Source organism: Mobula birostris, chromosome 2, assembly GCF_030028105.1.
Source record: "Mobula birostris isolate sMobBir1 chromosome 2, sMobBir1.hap1, whole genome shotgun sequence".
Taxonomy (NCBI): domain Eukaryota; kingdom Metazoa; phylum Chordata; class Chondrichthyes; order Myliobatiformes; family Myliobatidae; genus Mobula; species Mobula birostris.
This window is the reverse complement of record NC_092371.1, coordinates 245,654,057-245,677,485: the sequence shown is the minus strand read 5'-3', so window position 1 is coordinate 245,677,485 and position 23,429 is coordinate 245,654,057. Positions and strand designations below refer to the sequence as shown.

General features: G+C 43.2%; 1 protein-coding gene across 1 annotated transcript in view; it reads right to left on the bottom strand.

The window, feature by feature from the left end:
- ufl1 (UFM1-specific ligase 1) overlaps positions 1-23,429 on the bottom strand; it is a 111,069-nt gene that overhangs the window by 56,326 nt on the left and 31,314 nt on the right. The window contains exons 7-8 of the mRNA XM_072251669.1: positions 12,716-12,774; positions 8,879-9,025 (exon numbers count right to left, since the gene is read on the bottom strand). Of these exons, the coding sequence (XP_072107770.1) occupies positions 8,879-9,025; positions 12,716-12,774 (206 nt within the window). The remainder of the gene's footprint in view (positions 1-8,878; positions 9,026-12,715; positions 12,775-23,429) is intronic.

Below are 23,429 nucleotides of genomic sequence, written 5' to 3'. Positions count from 1 at the left end.
TCATTCTTCCAAGCTCCAGGGAATAAGGTCCTAACCTATTCAACCTTTCTCTGTAACTCAGTTTCTCAAGTCCCGGCAACTTCCTTGTAAACCTTCTCTGCACTCTTTCAACCTTATTTATATCCTTCCTGTAACTTGGTGCCCAAAACTGAACACAATACTCCAGATTCGGCCTCACCAATGCCTTATACAACCTCAACATAACATTCCAGCTCTTATACTCAATACTTTGATTAATAAAGACCAATGTACCAAAAGCTCTCTTTACGACCCTATCTACCTGTGACGCCACTTTTAGGGAATTTTGTATCTGTATTCCCAGATCCCTCTGTTCCACTGCACTCCTCAGTGAATTACCATTAACCCTCTATGTTCTACGTTGGTTTGTCCTTCCAACATGCAATACCTCACACTTGTCTGTATTAAACTCCATCTGCCATTTTTCAGCCCATTTTTCCAGCAGGTCCAAGTCCCTCTGCAGGCTCTGAAAACCTTCCTCACTGTCTACTACACCTCCAATCTTTGTATCATCAGCAAATTTGCTGATCCAATGTACCACATTATCATCCAGATAATTAATATAGATGACAAATAACAATGGACCCAGCACTGATCCCTGTGGCACACCACTACTCACAGGCCTCCACTCGGAGAAGCAATTCTCTACTACCACTCTTTGGCTTCTTCCATTGAGCCAATGTCTAATCCAATTTACCACCTCTCCATGTATACCTAGCAACTGAATTTTCCTAACTAACCTCCCATGCGGGACCTTGTCAAAGGCCTTTCTGAAGTCCATGTAGACAACATCCACTGCCTTCCCTTCATCCACTTTCCTGGTAACCTGCTCGAAAAACTACAATAGATTGGTCAAACATGACCTACCCGCACAAAGCCATGTTGACTCTTCCTAACAAGTCCCTGTCTATCCAAATGCTTGTAGATTCTGTCTCTTAGTACTCCCTCCAATAACACACCTACTACCAACGTTAAACTTACTGGCCTATAATTTCCCGGATTACTTTTCGATCCTTTTTTAAACAACGGAACAACATGTGCCACTCTCCAATCCTCCGGCACCTCACCTGTAGACAGCGACATTTTAAATATTTCTGCCAGGGCTCCCACAATTTCAACACTAGTCTCCTTCAAGGTCCGAGGGAACACCCTGTCAGGTCCCGGGGATTTATCCACTTTAATTTTCCTCAAGACAGCAAGGACCTCCTCCTTTTCAATCTGTACAGTTTCCATGATCTCACTACTTGTTTCCCTTAATTCCATAGACTTCATGCCAGTTTCCTTAGTAAATACAGACGCAAAAAACCTATTTAAGATCTCCCCCATTTCCTTTGGTTCCGCACATAGCCAACCACTCTGATCTTCAAAAGGACCAATTTTATCCCTTACAATCCTTTTGCTCTTAATTTACCTGTAAAAGCTCTTTGGATTATCCTTCACTTTGACTGCCAAGTCAAGGCAAATCTTGCATGGGGTACCTTATCAAATGCCTTGCTGAAATCCATATACACTACATCTACTGCTCTACCTTCATCAATGTGTTTAGTCACATCCTCAGAAAATTCAATGAGACTCGTAAGGCACGACCTACCTTTGACAAAACCATGCTGACTATTCCTAATCATATTATGCCTCTCCAAATGTTCATAAATACTGCCTCTCAGGATCTTCTCCATCAGCTTACCAACCACTGAAGTAAGACTCACTGGTCTATAACTTCCTGGGCTACCTCAACTCCCTTTCTTAAATAAGGGAACAACCTCCAATCCTCCGGAACCTTTCCCGTCACCATTGATGATGTAAAGATTATTGCCAGAGACTCAGTAATCTCCTCTCTTGCCTCCCACAGTAGCCTGGGGTATATCTCATCTGATCTTGGTGACTTATCTAACTTAATGCCTTCCAAAAGCTCCAGCACATCCTCTTTCTTAATGCCTATATGCTCAATTTAATGTCTACATGCCAATATTTTTAAAACTGTTCTTTCTAAATATAGAGACCAGCAACAATTTCCAGCTCAGTATTTTAATTTCAAATATCATATCTTCTGTTTGAAATTCTGGAAATTCAACTTTTATCTGATAAGTAAAATATCTAGCATAACATTTGGCAGTTGAACAAGAACAACTAGAATTCTGTGAAGGGCCATGGTAAAAAAAAAAATAGAACCTTTTGTTCCTGATTAAAACCGCCCAGTAGTGTAGTAGCTAGCGTTAACCCTTTACAGCACCAGTGACCGTTATTTAATTCCCACCACTATCTATAAGGAGTTCCTATGTTCTCCCCTTGACTAAGTGGGTCTCTGCAGAGGGCACCGGTTATCCTTCCACATCCCAAAAGACCTACATTATGGTTAGTAAATTGTGGGCATGCTATATTGTGAACACTTGCAGGCTGCCCCCAGTATCATATATCCTTGGTCTATATTGGTCGTTGACATAAATGACACATTTCAATCAGCATCAAAGTTGCTGGTGAACGCAGCAGGCCAGGCAGCATCTCTAGGAAGAGGTACAGTCGACGTTTCGGGCCGACACCCTTCATCAGGACGAAGAGTCTTGACGAAGGGTCTCGGCCCGAAACGTCAACTGTACCTCTTCCTCGAGATGCTGCCCGGCCTGCTGCATTCTTCAGCAACTTTGATGTGTGTTGCTTGAGTTTCCAGCATCTGCAGAATTCCTCACGTGACACATTTCAATGTACGCTTCAATGTACATGTGACAAATAAAGCTAATCATTGGTTGCTGCTCACCTTTGAACAAATCTGCTGACATTTTATAAGGTAATTAAGACACCACAAAACTGTTCAGCTCAAATTAAATGCCAGCTACTAAAGACAGATTTACATACAATTCTACAGAAAGAAATATAGTGGTTGATTTCCAGCTACAACTATAAATATGCAAAAATATAAAGTGTTATGATTTGGTTGTCACACATGACTAATCCTTGTGATTTTACCAAATGAAGACATAAGACATACGAGCAGAATTAGGCCATTTGGCCCATCGATTCTGCTCCGCCATGCAATCATGGCTGATCTTTTCTCCCCTCTCCTCAGTCCCACTCCCCAGCCTTCTCCCCATAACCTTTGAAGCCATGTCCAATCAAAAACCTGTTAAGCTCTGGCTTAAATACACCCAACGACCTGGCCTCCACAGTTGCATGTGGCAATAAATTCCACAAGCTCACCACCCTCTGGCAAAAGAAATTTCTCAACATCTCTGTTTTAAATGGATGCCCATCTATCCTGAGACTGTGTCCTCTTGTCCTAGACTTACCCACCATGGGAAACTTCCTTTCCACATCTACTCTCTCTAGGCCTTTCAATATTCAAAAGGTTTCAATGAGATACCCTCTCATCCGTCTGAATTCTAGCGAGTACAGACCCAGGGCTATCAAACGTTCCTCATACGATAACCCTTTCATTCCCGGAATCATCTTTGTGAGCCTCCACTGGCCCCCCCCCCCCCCCCGCCCAATGCCAGCACATCTTTTTTAGATAAGGAGCTCAAAACTGTTCACAATACTCAAGGTGAATCTACACCAGTGCCTTATAAAGCTTCAGCATCACATCCCTACTCTTGTATTCTAGACCTCTTGAAATGAATGCTAACATTGCATTTGCATTCCTCACTACAGACTGTACCTGCAAGTTAACCTTCAGGGTGTTCTGCACAAGGACTCAAGTCCCTTTCCATTCCAGATTTTTGGATTTTCCCCTTGTTTTGAAAATAGCCTGTATATCTACCAAAGTGCATGACCATGCATTTTCCAACATTGTATTTCATTTGCCACTCTCTTGCTCATTCTCCTAATCTGTCCAAGTCCTTCTGCAGCCTACCCGCTTCCTCAAACGACCTGCACATCCACCAACCTTTGTATCATCTGCAAACTTGACAACAAAGCTATCTATTCCATCATCTAAATCATTGATGTACAGCATAAAAAGAAGTGGTTCCAACACCGACCCCTGCGGAACACCACTAGTCACTGGCAGCCAAACAGAAAAGAATCCTTTTACTCCCACTCGCTGCCTTCTTCCAATCAGCCAATGCTCTAATCATGTTCGTAACTTCCCTGTAATATCATGGGCTCTTAATTCGGTAAGCAGCCTTATGTGTGGCATCTTGACAAAGGCCTTCTGAAAGTCCAAATATACAACATCCACTGCACTCACTTTATCTATCCTACGTGTAATTTCCTCAAAGAATTCCAACAGGTTTGTCAGGCAGGACTTTCCCTTAAGGAAACCATGTTGACTTTGTCCTATCTTGTCCTGTGTCACCAAGTACTCCATAACCTCATCCTTAACAAATGACTCTAACATCATCCCAACCACTGAGGTCAGGCTAACTGGTCTATAATTTCCTTTCTGCTGCCTTTCTCCTTTCTTAAAGAGTGAAGTGGCATCTGCAATTTTCCAGTCCTCTGGCACCATGCCAGAGTCCAGTGATTATTGAAAGATCATTGCTAATGTCTCCACAATATATACCGCTACCTCTTTCAGACCCCTAGGGTGCAGTTTACCTGGTCCAGGTAACTTGTGTACTCTTAGTTCTTTCAGCTTTCTGAGCACCTTCTCCCTTGTAATAGTAACTGCACTCACTTCTTTTCCTTCACACCCTTCAACATCTGGCACAGTGTTAGTATCTTCCACAGCAAAGAATGATGCAAAATACTCATTTAGTTCATCGGCCACCTCCTTAGTCCCCCTTATTATTTCCCTGGTTGATTTTCTAGTGATCCTGTATCTACTCTCATCTCTCTTTTATTTTTTTTAAAACATACTTGAAAAAGCTTTTACTATCTACTTTGATATTGTTTGCTGGCTTGCTTTCATATTTTACCTTTGCCCTCCTAATGATTCTTTTAGTTGCTCTCTAGTTTTTAAGAGCTTCCCAGTCCTCTGTCTTCCCACTAATTTATGCTTTATTGCATACCGTCTCTTTTGCCAGCATCTCCTTACAATTTACTTTGGCCAACTCCTCTCTCATACTTTTACAATTTCCTTCACTTCACTGAATTAGTGCTACAACAGACTTGATTTTCTCCCTATCAAATGTCAAGTTGAACTCAATCACACTGTGATCACTGCCTTCTAAGTTTTCTTTTACCTTACGCTTCGTATTTATATCCTATAATCTGCCTGTCTTTGCTTTTTTTTTACCATCTGTCCTGTGCTGAATTTCTTCACTCCAGTTCCCACCCCCTGCAAAATTAGTTTAAACCCTCTCCAGCAGCCCTACCAAATCTGCCTGCGAGAATATTGGTTCCCCTCGGGTTCAGGTGCAACCTGCCTCAGAAGCGATGGCAATGATCCAAGAACCTGAAGGCTTGCCCCTTGTACCAGTTTCTCAGCCACGCATTAATTTGCTAAATCATTCTATTTCTACCCTCACTAACGCGCGTCAAGGGCAGCAATCCAGAAATTACTACCCAGGAGGTCCTGCTTTCTGCTAGTTCTCTAAATTCTCTTTTCAAGATCTCTTTGCTTTTCCTTCCTAGGTCAATGGTACCAATATGCATCAAGACATCGGGCTTCTCTCCCTCCCTCTCCAAAATGTTGTGGACGTGATCCAAGACATCCCTGACCCTGGCACCTGGGAAGCAACATTCCATCCGGGTGTCCCGTTCACGTCCACAGAATCTCCTGTCTGTTCCCCTCACTATCGAGTCCCCTATAACGACCACTCCCTTCTTCTCCCTCTTTCCCTTCTGCACCACGGACGCATGCTCAGTGCCAGTGACCAGTCTCTGTGGCATTGCCCTGGGAGCTCATCCCCCATAACAGTACCTAAAGTTGTATACTTATTATTGAGGGGAGTGGCCACAGTGGTGCTCTGTGCTAATTGCCTATTACATTCCCATCTCTCCTGACAGTCACGCAGCTACTCGCCTCCTGAAACTTTGGGCTGACTACTTTCCTGTAACTCTGACTATCTCCTCACTCTCCCATACATGCTGAAGGCCATCCAGCTCCTGCACCAGATCCCTAACACAGTTTTCAAGGAGCTGCAGCTGGATGCATTTCACACAGATGCAGTTCCCTGGGACACTGGCTCTCCCAGGACTCCAACATCTGCCATGAAGAACACACAATGGCCATTTACTAAACTAGGTACAGAAAGAGGAAAAGAAACGGGAACCCTAACAAACGCTTACTGAGACCCAATGTCTCGTTCAAGCCCAAGCTTCCTTTGAGCCAAAGCCTGACCTTCTCTCACCACTGGTCTACTCCCAACAATAGCCGCCCACTTTGTCTCTTCTGTACTTTTGAACAAGCGTTGCCAACCTGCGAGAAACATTACTGCTGTTCAGAGATAACGAGGTACATAGAACATAGAATAGTACAGCACAGTACAGGCCCTTTGCCCCACAATGTTGTGCCGACCCTCAAACCCTGCCTCCCATATAACCCCCCAACTTAAATTCCTCCATATACCTGTCTAGTAGTCTCTTAAACTTCACTAGTGTATCTGCCTCCACCACTGACTCAGGCAGTGCATTCCACACACCAACCACTCTCTGAGTAAAAAAACCTTCCTCTAATATCCCCCTTGAACTTCCCACCCCTTACCTTAAAGCCATGTCCTCTTGTATTGAGTAGTGCTGCCCTGGGGAAGGGGCGCTGGCTGTCCACTCTATCTATTCCTCTTATTATCTTGTATACCTCTATCATGTCTCCTCTTATCCTCCTTCTCTCCAAAGAGTAAAGCCCTAGCCTCCTTAATCTCTGATCATAATCCATACTCTCTAAACCAGGCAGCATCCTGGTAAATCTCTTCTGTACCCTTTCCACTGCTTTTACATCCTTCCTATCGTGAGGCAACCAGTACTGGTCACAATACTCCAAGTGTGGCCTAACCAGAGTTTTATAGAGCTGCATCATTACATCGCGACTCTTAAACTCTATCCCTCGACTTATGAAAGCTAATACCCCATAAGCTTTCTTAACTACCCTATCCACCTGTGAGGCAACTTTCAGGGATCTGTGGACATGTACCCCCAGATTCCTCTGCTCCTCCACACCACCAAGTATCCTACCATTTACTTTGTACTCTGCCTTGGAGTTTGTCCTTCCAAAGTGTACCACCTCACACTTCTCCGGGTTGAACTCCATCTGCCACTTCTCAGCCCACTTCTGCATCCTATCAATGTCTCTCTGCAATCTTTAACAATCCTGTACACTATCTACATCACCACCAACCTTTGTGTCGTCTGCAAACTTCTACCCTTCTACCCCCACATCCAGGTCGTTAATAAAAATCACGAAAAGTACAGGTCCCAAAACCGATCATTGTGGGACACCACTAGTCACAACCCTCCAATCCGAATGTACTCCCTCCACCATGAACCTCTGCTTTCTGCAGGCAAGCCAATTCTGAATCCACCTGGCCAAACTTCCCTGGATCCCATGTCTTCTGACTTTCTGGATAAGCCTACCGTGTGGAACCTTGTCAAATGCCTTACTATAAATCCATATAGATCACATCCACTGCACTACCCTCATCTATATGCCTGGTCACCGCCTCAAAGCAGTCTATCAAGCTTGTTAGACATGATCTGCCCTTCACAAAGTCATGCTGACTGTCCCTGATCAGACCATGATTCTCTAAATGCCCATAGATCCTATCTCTAAGAATCTTTTCCAACAGCTTTCCCATTCCCACCACAGACGTAAGGCTCACTGGTCTATAATTACCCGGACTATCCCTACTACCTTTTTTGAACAAGGGGACAACATTTGCCACCCTCCAATCCTCGGGTACCATTCCCACGGACAATGAGGACATGAAGATCCTAACCAGAGGCTCAGCAATCTCTTCCCTCGCCTTGTGGAGCAGCCTGGGGAATATTTCGTCAGGCCCCAGGGGCTTAATCTGTCCTAATGTATTTTAACAACTCTAACACCTCCTCTCCCTTAATATCAACATGCTCCAGAACATCAACCACACTCATATTGTCCTCGTCATCATCAAGTTCCCTCTCATTGGTGAATACCGAAGAGAAGTATTCACTGAGGGCCTCACTCACTTCCACAGCCTCCAGGCACATCTTCCCACCTTTATCTCTAATCGGTCCTACCTTCAGGTAGAAACATGCCTACTGGTTGCAAACACTAAATATGTGATAATCCTGTTGACTTAAGCAACAATTCCGCAAAGCTAACTTTTAATGCATGCAGTTGTGAGCAATGTTCCCTCTAATTTGTAATAACCAGTGTGCACAAAAATCTTGTGCTGTGCAATTTTCTGCCCAGCGACATGTGCGTACCGAGTAATTTCTTCAATAAAAACAGCATAAATAAGCCAGTTCTAAAATCTGCACACATATCTTAAACGCCATGTTGTCAATACCGTCCGTATCAGAAGCTGGAACAGGAAACATGATTAATGTATGATCCTAAAATATACTTAACACACCAATGAGGTAGGTTTAAATTGTTTTGTATTTATTTCGCGATACAGTGCAGAGAAGGCCCTTCCAGCCCTTTGAGCTGAGTGCCCCCGCCCTGGCAACCCCCGATTGAACCCTGACCTAATCACAGGGTAATTTACAATGACCAATTAACCTACCCAGTACATTACCGGACTGTGGCAGGAAACTGGAACACCCAGAGGAAACCCACACATTCCAGGGGGAAGATGTACAGAGAACACCAGAACTGAACTCCAAACTCCGATGCCCCAAGATGTAATAGCATCGCGCCGACCGCTACACTACTATGGCACCCAATTGATCACTTCAAGTTTGCACCACTGTGAATCAAATGCAAAAATGATTTAAAATATGCAATTACAAATAACTTCTATATGTAAGGTAAAGTTAATTAATAATGAAATGTTACAACAGTTACCCAAATAGCCGTTTTGCTTGTAAAATGAATCGACCCAGTTATTTTGAGTTCTGGAATATATATCAGGGACGTAGACGGCCTTGTCCTGTCTGCCACCAATCACTGCTCCATTCAAACGACCGATACTAATGAACTCTTCAAGAAAAGCTGTAAAAATAGTAATCCACACCAGAAATGACATGGAGAAAAATTAGTAGTATTTCATAAATTCAGCTGTAAGACAAAAAAAACCAGCAAAACTATATACAGATGAACAAAATAGCTATCTTCTGCAATCTTAAAGTTCAAAGTAAATTTATTATCAAAGTACATACATGTCACCACATACAAATGAGATTCATATTCAATAAATCTATACTTGGGCATTCAACCAGTGTGCAAGACAACAAACTGTGCAAATACAAAAATAAAGAAATAATAATAATAAGCAATAAATATCAACAACATGAGATAAAGAGTCCTTAAAAATAAGTCCCTAGGTTGTGGGAACAGTTCAGTGATGGGGCACGTGGAGTTAAGTTATTCCCTTTGGTTCAAGTGCTTGACAGTTGAGAGGTAGTAACTTCCTGAACCTGGTGGTGAGAGTCCTGAGGCTCCGGATGGCATCAGTGAGAAGAGGGTATGTCCTGAGTGGTGGTGGTGGTGGCGGGGGACGTCCCTAATGATGGAGGCTGCTTTCCTGTGACAGTGTTTCATGCTCAATGGAGGGGAGGGCTGTACCTGTAATGGACTAGGCTGTATCCATTACTTTTTGTAGGATTTGCCGTTTAAGGGCATTAGGGTTTCCATACCAGGCCATAATGCAGCTAGTCAAAATATTCTCCACTACATATCTATAGAAGTTTGTCCAAGTTTTAAGTGTCACATCGAGTCTCTAAGGAAACAGAAGCTCTGCTGTGTTTTCTTCATAATTGCACTTGCATGCCAGGCTCAGGACAGGCTGTCCGAAACAATGACACCGAGCTGCTGAGCCTCTTCACCTCTGATGAAGACTGGCTCATGGACCACTGGTTTTCTGCTCCTGATCTCAATAATCAGCTCCATGGTTTTGGTTGGTGTTTTTGTTTTACATGATCTTATCAGTGGCAAATCAATTCGGTCATCAAAACAAACACGTAATGAAACTTTAAACTGAAATTTAAAGAATTTTAAAATTTAAAGAAATAAAATTAATGCACCGATGATTATCTCAATGTGCATCTACAAGGATAAAGGAGCCCACTGCCCAGGCCATGCATTCTTCTGACTACTGCCATCAGGAAGGTGGTACAGGACCCTCAGGACTCATGTCACCAGCTTCAAAACCAGTCATTACCCCTCAGCCAGCAGGCTCTTGAACCAGAGGGGATAACTTCACTCACATCAACACTGATCCCACAACCTATGGACTTGCTTTCAAGGACTATCTAGCTCACTTTGCTGATATTTACTGCTTATTTAGTTATTTAAATATATGCTTTATTTGCACACTTCGTCTTTTGCACAGGAAGTTGTCTTTGTTGTGTGTGGTTTTTCAGTGATTCTATTGTGTTTCTTGTATTTACTATGAATGCCCACAAGAAAATAAATCTCAGAGTAGTATATGGTGACATACATGTACATTGAAAATAAATTTACTTTGAACTTTGAACTAAACATGGAGAATCCTGCAGAAAGCTTATGGAAATCCAAAGTTTCAGCCCTGAAACTTCAATTAACTCTGAACATGCAGACATTTTTACCATTGTCTGCATCGGCTTATGGTTAATGATATAAAATGTGACTCTGCTCTGAGAGGCCACATCTGTTTTCTGCAAATATGAATTTTATAGGGTGTGAGGTCAAAAGAAGTCATGTGGAATTGAAGAGGCCTTGACTGGTTAACATGCTCCAAGGTTCTTATTCTGCCATCATAGAGCAGAACAAATCCGTTGCATGCTTAGTGGGAGAGAGAAGCCTCAGGATTTCAAATACCGAGTCAGCACTCGACTCAGTGCTGAACCTGGCTCCTGGACTGGTTGCGGTGCTGAAATGGCTACATAGCTGTGGACTTACTTTTAGGGACACTGCAGTTCATGTTCTGTCATTATTTGTCTGTTTCGTCCCTGAAACACCTGGGAAACGGGGTCTCATATGCCAGACTGTTTATAGACTTCACTTCGGCGACCAACACCATCATACCCCAGAAACTGGTGGGGAAACTGTCTTCACTGGGTCTCAACACCTCCCTCTGCAAATGAATACTGGCCTTAACAGTAAGCCCACAGCCAGTCCGTGTGGGTAGCAACATCAATGGGATTGAGTTTAAGAGCCGAGAGGTAATGTTACAGCTATATAGGACCCTGGTCAGACCCCACTTGGAGTACTGTGCTCAATTCTGGTCGCCTCACTACAGGAAGGATGTGGAAACCATAGAAAGGATGCAGAGGAGACTTACAAGGACGTTCCCTAGACTGGGGAGCATGCCTTATGAAAACAGGTTGAGTGAACTCGGCCTTTTCTCCTTGGAGCGACGGAGGATGAGAGGTGAGCTGATAGAGGTGCATAAGATGATGAGAGGCATTGATCGTGTGGATAGCCAGAGGCTTTTTCCCAGGGCTGAGGTGGTTGCCACAAGAGGACATAGGTTTAAGGTGCTGGGAAGTAGGTACAGAGGAGATGTCAGGGGTAAGTTTTTTTACACAGAGAGTGGTGAGTGTGTAGAATGGGCTGCCGGCAACGGTGGTGGAAGCGGATACGGTAGGGTCTTTTGAGAAACTTTTGGATAGGTACATGGAGCTTAGAAAAATAGAGGGCTATGAGTAAACCTAGTAATTTCTAAGGTAGGGACATATTCAGCACAACTTTGTGGGCCAAAGGACCTGTATTGTGCTGTAGGTTTTCTATGTTTCTAACACCTCTTGTCCCATTATGCCGAGCACTAGCACTCTCCAAGGCTGTGCTCTCAACCCACGGCTGATGCCTGACAGTGCCGCAGGATCCAGCTCAAAACGTGTCATCAAGTTTGCAGATGACACAACAATGGTTGGCCTTATCAAGAATGATGACGAGACGGAGTATAGAGAGGAAGTGGAGCAATTGGTGGATTAGTGTGAGAACAACAACTTAAGCCTGAAGGTGAAGAAGACAAAGGAAATCATTGTAGACTTCCAGAAGGTGCAGACAAATCATCCCCCTCTGCAAATACCTGGTTCCTCCATAGCAATTTAACTACATCAAGATCCTGGGAGTTCACACCTCACCTAGTCCCTTAACATCACCTCCCTGAACAAGACGGCATAGCAGCGCCTCCACTTCCCCGTCATCTTAAATGCATTTTACAGGAGCACCACTGAGTGTCCTGACAAGCTGCATGTCCTTCTAGATTGGGAGAAGTCGAGCATTGGACCAGAAATCCCCACAAAGGACTGAGAGTATCATAGGGGTCTCCCTACCATCCATCAGGGCCATTTATCAGGAGCATTGCATACACTGAGTATCCATCCAACATCCTCCTTGACTTTCTACCATCAAGCAGGAGAGTACAATGCATAAAAACAAGCACGGTTACAAAGAGAAAATACTTTCCCCTCATGCCATTAGGTTTCTGAACTCCCTGCCACCTCATATTAGAATTGTCACTGGTTAAACTGTTCCGTACCTTACTATATTTAATATTAATACACTTTAGTTTGTTATTTATGTGTGATTCACCTGTAGATTGTATCATCTTCATAAGCTATCGTGTGTTATGTGTACTGTACTACTGTGCTTTACACCCTGGTTCGATATGCATTATGTGGTTACATAAATGTATATATTTAAATGACAATAAACAATCTTTTCTGCATTAAAAATATAGTTCCATACAAGACTTACAATAAAGAAGATGTTCTTGAAATTTGTATTGAGATATCAAAGAGCTTATTGGTGTTGGCCTGTTGAAAAAAAGAACAGTGTAATAATCCCATTTGAAAAAAATTACTAAACATTAAAACACACATTGCTCTAAACTTGAGCTCCCCAAAGCTAATTCAAAATCACTGTCCAGTTTGCTTTCTAATCCAAAACAATTATTATCCCAAGAATTGAAAAGAAGTATTTAATGAGTGACCTTAGGCTCCAGAGTGCCTGTACACAAGGGACCCCGACAGGAAATGATAAAGTAGTGGTGGATAAGGGTTTTGGCGGGGGGGGGGGGGGAGGTGTGGATTACAGCCCTACTGTTCAAGGAAAGTACAGTGCACGCGTGGTACCTTTGCAATTCCTTGGCTTTCTGCATTAGACCAGTGAGTCTTACTTCAGTGGTTGGTAAGTTGACAGAGAAGATCCTGAGAGGCAGGATTTATGAACATTTGGAGAGGTATAATATGATTAGGAATAGTCAGCATGGCTTTGTCAAAGGCAGGTCATGCGTTACGAGCCTGATCGAATTTTTTGGGGATGTGACTAAACACATCGATGAAGGTAGAACAGTAACACACATCAAAGTTGCTGGTGAACGCAGCAGGCCAGGCAGCATCTCTAGGAAGAGGTACAGTCGACGTTTCAGGCCGAGACCCCTCGTCAGGACTAACTGAAGGAAGAGTGAGTAAGAGATTTGAAAGTGGGAGGGGGAGATCGAAAATGATAGGAGAAGATAGGAGGAGGAGGGATGGAGCCAAGAGCTGGACAGGTGATTGGCAAAGGGGATATGAGAGGATCATGGGACAGGAAGTCCGGGGAGAAAGACAAGGGGTGGGGGGAACCCAGAGGATGGGCAAGGGGTATAGTCAGAGGGACGGAGGGAGAAAAAGGAGAGTGAGAGAAAGAATGTGTGTATAAAAATAAATAACAGATGGGGTACGAGGGGGGAGGTGGGGCATTAGCGGAAGTTAGAGAAGTCGATGTTCATGCCATGAGGTTAATAGTAGATGGATTTCAGCAAGGCATTTGATAAGTTACGCCACGCAAGGCTTATTGAGAAAGTAAGGAGGCATGGGATCCATGGGGACATTACTTTGTGCATCCAGAACTGGCTTGCCAACAGAAGGCAAAGAGCGGCTGTAGACGGGTCATATTCTGCATGGAGGTCGGCGACCAGTGGTGTGCCTCAGGGATCTATTCTGGGGCCCCTACTCTTCATGATTTTATAAATGACCTGGATGAGGAAGCAGAGGGATGGGTTAGTAAATCTGCTGATGACACAAAGATTGGGGGTGTTGTGGATAGTGTGGAGGGCTCTCAGAGGTTACAGCGGGACATTGAGAGGATGCAAAACTGGGCTGAGAAGTGGCAGATGGAGTTCAACCCAGATAAGTATGAGGTGGTTCACTTTGGTAGGTCAATTATGATGGCAGAATGTAGTATTAATGGTAAGACTCTTGGCAATGTGGAGGATCAGAGGGATCTTGGGGTCCAAGTCCATAGGACACTCAAAGCTACTGCGCAGGTTGACTCTGTGGTTAAGAAAGCATACGGTGCATTGGCTTTCATCAATCGTGGAATTGAGTTTAGGAGCTGAGAGGTAATGTTGCAGCTATATAGGACCCTGGTCAGACCCCACTTGGAGTACTGTGCTCAATTCTGGTCGCCTCACTACAGGAAGAATGTGGAAACCATAGAAAGGGTGCAGAGGAGATGTACCAGGATGTTGCCTGGATTGGGGAGCATGCCTTATGAGTACAGGTTGAGTGAACTCAGCCTTTTCTCCTTGGAGCGATAGAGGATGAGAGGTGACCTGATAGAGGTATATAAGATGATGAGAGGCATTGATCGTGTGGATAGTCAGAGGCTTTTTTCCAGGGCTGAAAAGGCTAGCACGAGAGGTCACAGTTTTAAGGTGCTTGGAAGTAGGTACAGAGGAGGTGTCAGGGGGTATTTATTTATTTATTTACTTATTTTTAAATATTTTTTTTATATATACAGAGAGTGGTGAGTGCATGGAATGGGCTGCCGGCAATGGTGGTGGAGGCGGATACGATACGGTCTTTTAAGGGACTCCTGGATAGGTACATCGAGCTTAGAAAAATAGGGGGCTATGGGTCACCCTCAGTATTTTCTAAGTTAGGGACATGTTCGGCACAATTCTGTGGGCCGAAGGGCCTGTATTGTGCTGTAGGCTTTCTAGGTTTCTATGCATTAACTACTCATAAAATGTGGTCTGATCCTCATCTGTCACAATAATAGACAAATACAATCTGCCTAAACTATTAACACACAGACAGTTACTTTTCATGTCTTTATTGAACACATCATTTAATCATTCACAGTCCAGGCTGGAAAAAGTATGTGAACCCTTGTATTTAATAACCGGTAGAATCTCCTTTAGCAGGAATAACCTCCACCAAACGTTTCCTGTGGTTGCTGATCAGACTTGCACAATAGTGAGGAGGAATTTTAGGCCATTCCTCCATACAAAACTGTTTCAGTTTATCAATATTTCTGGGATACCTTGCATGAACAGCCCTCTTCAGGTCATGCCACTGCATCTCAAATTAGGTTAAGGTCTGGACTGTGACTTGGTCATTCCAAAACGTGAATTATTTTAAACCATTCTGTTGCTGATTTACTCTCATGTTTGTGATCATTGTATTATTAGATCATCCAACTTCTATTAACCTTCAGGTGACAGACAGCTACGCTGACATTCTCCTGTAAAATGTCTTGATACAATTTTGATTTCATTGTCCCCTCAACGATTGCAAGCTGTCCTAGCCCTGAGGCAGAAAAGCAGCCCCACACCACGATGCTCCTTCCACCATGTTTCACAGTTGGAATGAGATTTTGGTGTTGGTGTGCAGTACACTTTTTCCTCCAAACATAACGGTGTACATTTCTGCCAGAAGGTTCAACTTTTGTCTCATCTGTCCACAGCACATTGTCCCAGAAGCACTACAGAACATCCAGGTGTTTTTTTGCACACTTGAGACACGCAGCAATGTTTCTTAAGAGTAGTGGTTTCCTCTGTGGTACCCTTCCATAAACACCATTCTTGATCAATGTTTTTCTAATAGTGGACACATGAACATAGATTTTAGCAAGTTCTGGAGAATTCTGCAGATATTTTGCTGTTGCCCTTGGATTCTTTTTCACCTCCTTCAGCACTGTATGTTGTGCTCTTGGTGTGATCTTTGCAGAACGCCCACTCCTAGGGAGAGTAGTAACAGTACAGAGTTTCCTCCATTAGTAGACAATTTCTCTTACTGTGGACTGATGAACGCTCTGGTCTTTAGAAATGCTTTTATATCCTTTTACCCCTTCCTGAGTCTCTACAATTCTTCTTCTAAGTTTCTCTGAAAGTTGTTTTGATTGAGGCTTGCTGTGCATAAACAGATTATTCTTGAGAAGAGCAGGCTCTGTCAGTAATCTGACTGTGTCTTTTTTATAGGGCAGGACCCCTCCACAACCCACACCTCCAATCTCAGCTCATTGACTGCAACGCCCAACTCCATAGAGCTTTTGTAGAAGGCATTACCCCAGAGGCTCACATACATTTTTGAACATAGACTGTGATGTTTAAATGGTGTACTCAGTATTAATAAGTACAATTGTGTTAGTAGTTTAGACAGTTTGTGTTTGTCTGTTATTGTGACTTAGATGAAGACACCACCACATTTCATGAGCAATTAACGCAGAAAACCAGGTAACTGCAAAGGGTTCACAAACTATTTCTTGCAATTGTAACACACACAAAATGCTGGAGGAACTCAGCAGGCCAGGCAGCATCTATGGAAAAAAGCACAGTCGACATTTCAGGCTGAAACCCTTCAGCAAGACTGGAGAAAAACAGCTCAGGAGTAGATATGAAAGGTCCCCACCTTTCAAAGTCTCCTCCAACATTTTGTGTATATCGCTCGGACTTCCAGCATTTGCAGATTTTCTCGTTTGTGTCTTGCAACTGCAACAGTTTTTCAGTCTGGTGGCCCTGGCGTAGATGCTACGTAGCCTCCTCCAAGATGGGAGTAGGACAAACATGATCAGGTTGTGTGGGATTCTTCATGATGTTACTGGCCCTTTTTCAACAGCTTTCTGTATTTACAGTGGCATGCAAAAGTTTGGGCATCCCTGGTCAAAATTTCTGTTAATAGCTAAGCAAGTAAAAGATGACCTGATTTCCAAAAGGCAAAAAGTTAAAGATGACACATTTCTTTAATATTTTAAGCAAGATTACTTTTTTTATTTCCATCTTTTACAGTTTCAAAATAACAAAAAAGGAAAAGGGCCTGAAGCAAAAGTTTGGGCACCCTGCATGGTCAGTACTTAGCAACACCCACTTTGGCAAGTATCACAGCTTGTAAACGCTTTCTGTAGCCAGATAAGAGTCTTTCAATTCTTGTTTGGGGGATTTTTGTCCATTCTTCCTTGCAAAAGGCTTCTAGTTCTAGTTCTGTGAGATTCTTGGGCCGTCTTGCATGCGCTGCCCTTTTGAGGTTTATCCACAGATTTTCGCTGATGTTTAGGTCAGGGAACTGTGAGGGCCATGACAAAACCTTCAGTTTGCGCCTCTTGAGGTAGCCCATTGTGGATTTTGAGGTGTGTTTACGATCATTATCCTGTTGTAGAAGCCATCCTCTTTTCATCTTCAGCTTTTTTTTGACAGATGGTGTGATGTTTGCTTCCAGAAATTGCTGGTATTTAATTGAATTCATTCTTCCCTCTATCAGTGAAATGTTCCCTGTGCCACTAGCTGCAACACAAGCCCAAAGCATGAACGATCCACCCCCATGCTTAACAGTTGCAGAGGTATTCTTTTCCTGAAATTCTGCACCCTTTTTTCTCCAAACATACCTTTGCTCATTGCAGCCAAAAAGTTCTATTTTAACTTCATCAGTACACAGGACTTGTTTCCAAAATGCATCAGGCTTGTTTAGATGTTCCTTCGCAAACTTCTGATGCTGAATTTTGTGGTGAGGACACAGAAAAGGTTTTCTTCTGATGACTCTTCCATGAAGATCATATTTGTGCAGGTGTCGCTGCACAGTAGAACAGTGCACCATCACTCCAGAGTCTGCTAAATTTTCCTGAAGGTCTTTTGCAGTCAAACGGGGGTTTTTATTTGCCTTTCTAGCGATCCTACGAGCAATTCTCTCGGAACGTTTTCTGGTCTTCCAGACCTCAACTTGACCTCCACCATTCCTGTTAACTGCCATTTCTTAATTACATTACGAACAGAGAAAACGGCTACCTGAAAACGCTTTGCTATCTTCTCATAGCCTTCTCCTGCTTTGTGGGCATCAATTATTTTAATTTTCAGAGTGTTAGGTAGCTGCTTAGAGGAGCCCATGGCTGCTGATTGTTGGGATAAGGTTTGAGGAGTCAGGGTATTTATAAAGCTTTGAAATTTGCATAACCTGGCCTTTCCTAACAATGATTGTGAATAAGCCATAGCCCTAACAAGCTAATTAAGGTCTGAGACCTTGGTAAAAGTTATCTGAGAGCTCAAATCTCTTGGGGTGCCCAAACTTTTGCATGGTGCTCCTTTCCTTTTTTCCCCCACTCTAAAATTGTACAAAACAAAAATAATACACTAATCTTGCTTAAAATGTTGAAAAGAATGTCTCATCTTTAACTTTATGACTTTTGGAGATCAGTTCATCTTCTACCCACTTAACTATTCACAGTAACAGAAATTTTGACCGGGGTGCCCAAACTGTTGCATACCACTGTAGGTCCTTGATGGCGGGCAGGCTAGTGCCAGTAATGGACAGGGATGTTTTGACGACCTGTTGTAGATCCAAATGTAGCATTTGGATGTATTTGCAGCTTATTGGATAGTGCACGAAGAAAATCAGCACAACGTAATCTATACACACACAAGAGAAGCTGCAGATGCTGGAATTTCAGAGCAACACATACATGAATAAACATTTACTATTTCAAGTCAAGACCCTTCATCAGGACTGGAAATGAAAGGGGCAGGAGCCGTAGAAAGAAAGGATGGAGTATGAGCTGGGAGGTAGATGGGGAAGGAAGATGAAGTAAGAAGTTGGGGAGGGGTAAGTTGGAGAGCTGAGGAAAGTGGGGAGTGTGGGAGGACACGATGAGTTTAGTGGTGGGTTCCCATTGAAGACAATGGAAGTTACAAAGTATGACATGCTGGATGCTGAGGCTCGCGGTGGTGGTAGGTAAGGACAAGAGGAACTCTATCCCCGTTGAGGCAGCAGGAAGATGGGGTGAGGGCGGATGTCTGGGAGATGGGGGAGATGCAGGCGAGGACAGCGTCAATGGTACAGGAAGGGAAGCCCCGTTCTATGAAGGAGCAGAACATCTCTGGTGTTTTGGAATGGAAAGTCTCATCCTCAGAACAGATGCAACGGAGGCAGAGGAACTAAGAAAAGGGACAGGGTGGGAGAGGTACACTTAATGCAATCTATGTTCATATTATTGGACAGTCAGATTGAAAATGAATAGCTATCAACTGGAAAGTATGGGACTTTAGCTACAATGATAGAGCTTAACTTCCTGGTATTTAGGTTATGGGCAGATCACAACCGTAAAAAAATTACCTGGGTAAACTAATCTATAACTTCTGCAAATTAAATACACGTAGCTTAGTTATGTCAGTTAATTACAGTATACGTAGCATCTTATTCAAGGTGTTAACAGGACTAATTCATTACTTTGTATTAAAAAAATCGATTAGAAGAATCCATGCTTTAAGAGGGGAGGAAGAAGGCAAAAGAAAGGAAATTATAGGCCAGTTAGCCAAACCTCAGTGGTTGGGGAAGTATTGGAGTCTATTATTAAGGATGAAGTTTTGGGGTTCTTGGAGACGAATGATAAGTGAAAGTCAGCATAGTTTCTGCAAAGGGAAGTCCTGCCTAACAAATCTGTTAAGAGTTCTTCGAAGAAGTAACAAGCAGGTGGACAACGGAGATGCAGTGGATGTCATTTACCTGGATTTTCAGAAGGCATTTGAAAAGGTGCCACACATGAGACTGCGTAACAAAATAAAACCCTATGGTGTTACAGGAAAGACACTGGCATGAATAGCAGAATGGCTGACATGCAGGAGGCAGTGAGTGGAAATAAAGGCTGCCTTTTCTGGTTGGCTGCCAGTGACTAGTGGTGTTCCTCAGGGGCCAGTATTGGGACTGCTGCTTTTCACATTGTTTGTCAATGATTCAGATAATGGAATTGATGGCTTTGTGGCAAAATTTGTGGGGAATACAAAGATAGGTGGAGAGGTAGGTATTGTTGATGAAACAATGCGATTGCTGCAGGATTTTGACAAATTGGAAGAACGGGCAAAAAATTGGCAGATGGAATACAGTGTTGGGAAATGTATGATAATGCATTTTGGTAAAAGAAACAATAGTGCGGATTAATTTCTAAATTGGGTGAAGGCTCAAACATCAGATGTGCAGAGGAACTTAGGAGTCCTCATGCAAACTTCCCAGAAGGTTAATTTACAGGTTGAGTCTGTGGTTAAGAAGGCAAATGATATGTTGGGATTTATTTCAAGGGAAATAGAAATAAAAACAAGGAGATATGCTGAGCCATTATAAGACACTAGGCAGGCTGTACTTGGAGAACTGTCAACAGTTTTGGGCCCCATATCTCAGAAAGGATGTGTTGTCATAGGAGAGAGTCCAGAGGAGGTTCACGAGGATGATTCCAGGAAGGAAGGGATTAACAAATGAGGAGCATTTGGCAACTTTGGGCCGGAACTCTCTGGAATTTAGAAGAATGTGTGGGGATCTCACTGAAACGAATGTTGAAAGGACTAGATAGGGTGGATAAGCCTGAAGGCTTTGTGTGTCAATGCAAGGAGCATTCGTAACAAGGTGGAGGAATTAAAAGTGCAGATTGTTATTAATGAATATGATATAGTTGGGATCACAGAGACATGGCTCCAGGGTGACCAAGGATGGGAGATCAACATTCAGGGATATTCAATATTCAGGAGGGATAGACATGAAAGAAAAGGAGGTGGGGTAGCATTGCTGGTTAGAGAGGAGATTAATGCAATAGAAAGGAAGGACATAAGCCGGGAAGATGTGGAATCGATATGGGTAGAGCTGCATAGCACTAAGCGGCAGAAAACGCTGGTGGGAGTTGTGTACAGGCCACTTAACAGTAGTAGTGAGGTTGGGGATAGTATTAAACAGGAAATTAGAAATGTGTGCAATGAAGGAACAGCAGTTATAATGGATGACTTCAATCTACATGTAGATTGGGTGAACCAAATTGGTGAGGGTGCTGAAGAAGAGGATTTCTTGGAATGTATGTGGGATGGTTTTTTGAACCAACATGTCAAGGAACCAACTAGAGAGCAGGCTATTCTAGACTGGGTATTGAGCAATGAGGAAGGGTTAATTAGCAATCTTGTCGTGAGAGGCCCCTTGGGTAAGAGTGACCATAATATGGTGGAATTCTTCATTAAGATGGAGAGTGACATAGTTAATTCAGAAACAAAGGTTCTGAACTTAAAGAAGGGTAACTTTGAAGGTATGAGACATGAATTAGCTAAGATAGACTGGCAAATGACACTTAAAGGGTTGACGGTGGATATGCAATGACAAGCATTTAAAGATCGCATGGATGAACTACAACAATTGTTCATTCCAGTTTGGCAAAAGAATAAATCAAGGAAGGTAGTGCACCCGTGGCTGACAAGGGAAATTAGGGATAGTATCAATTCCAAAGAAGAAACATACAAATTAGCCAGAAAAAGTGGCTCACCTGAGGACTGGGAGAAATTCAGAGTTCAGCAGGGGAGGACAAAGGGCTTAATTAGGAAGGGGAAAAAAGATTATGAGAGAAAACTGGCAGGGAACATAAAAACTGACTGTAAAAGCTTTTATAGATATATGAAAAGAAAAAGATTGGTTAAGACAAATGTAGGTCCCCTACAGACAGAAACAGGTGAATTGATTATGGAGAGCAAGGACATGGCAGACCAATTGAATAATTACTTTGGTTCTGTCTTCACTAAGGAAGACATAAATAATCTTCCGGAAATAGTAGGGGACAGAGGGTCCAGTGAGATGGAAGAACTGAGGGAAATACATGTTAGTGGGGAAGTGGTGTTAGGTAAATTGAAGGGATTAAAGGCAGATAAATCGCCAGGGCCAGATGGTCTGCATCCCAGAGTGCTTAAGGAAGTAGCCCAAGAAATAGTGGATGCATTAGTGATAATTTTTCAAAACTCTTTAGATTCTGGACTAGTTCCTGAGGATTGGAGGGTGGCTAATGTAACCCCACTTTTTAAAAAAGGAGGGAGAGAGAAACCAGGGAATTATAGACCCGTTAGCCTAACATCTGTGGTGGGGAAACTGCTAGAGTCAGTTACCAAAGATGTGATAACAGCACATTTGGAAAGCGGTGAAATCATCGGACAAAGTCAGCATGGATTTGTGAAAGGAAAATCATGTCTGACGAATCTCATGGAATTTTTTGAGGATGTAACTGGTAGAGTGGATGGGGGAGAACCAGTGGATGTGGTATATTTGGATTTTCAAAAGGCTTTTGACAAGTTCCCACACAGGAGATTAGTGTGCAAACTTAAAGCACACGGTATTGGGGGTATTGATGTGGATAGAGAATTGGTTGGCAGACAGGAAACAAAGAGTGGGAATAAACGGGACCTTTTCAGAATGGCAGGCAGTGACTAGTGGGGTACCGCAAGGCTCAGTGCTGGGACCCCAGTAGTTTACAATATATATTAATGACTTGGATGAGGGAATTAAATGCAGCATCTCCAAGTTAGCGGATGACACGAAGCTGGGCGGCAGTGTTAGCTGTGAGGAGGATGCTAAGAGGATGCAGGGTGACTTGGATAGGTTAAGTGAGTGGGCAAATTCATGGCAGATGCAATTTAATGTGGATAAATGTGAAGTTATCCACTTTGGTGGCAAAAACAGGAAAACAGATTATTATCTGAATGGTGGCCGATTAGGAAAAGGGGAGGTACAACGAGACCTGAGTGTCATTATACACCAGTCATTGAAAGTGGGCATGCAGGTACAGCAGGCGGTGAAAAAGGCGAATGGTATGCTGGCATTTATAGCGAGAGGATTCGAGTACAGGAGCAGAGAGGTACTACTGCAGTTGTACAAGGCCTTGGTGAGACCACACCTGGAGTATTGTGTGCAGTTTTGGTCCCCTAATCTGAGGAAAGACATCTTTGCCATAGAGGGAGTACAAAGAAGGTTCGCCATATTGATTCCTGGGATGGCAGGGCTTTCATATGATGAAAGACTGGATGAACTAGGCTTATACTCGTTGGAACTTAGAAGATTGAGGGGGGATCTGATTGAAACGTATAAAATCCTAAAGGGACTGGACAGGCTAGATGCAGGAAGATTGTTCCCGATGTTGGGCAAGTCCAGAACAAGGGGCCACAGTTTGAGGATAAAGGGGAAGCCTTTTAGGACCGAGATTAGAAAAACTTCTTCACACAGAGAGTGGTGAATCTATGGAATTCTCTGCCACAGGAAACAGTTGAGGCCAGTTCATTGGCTATATTTAAGAGGGAGTTAGATATGGCCCTTGTGGCCAAAGGGATCGGGGGTATGGAGGGAAGGCTGGTACAGGGTTCTGAGTTGGATGATCAGCCATGATCATACTGAATGGCGGTGCAGGCTCGAAGGGCCGAATGGCCTACTCC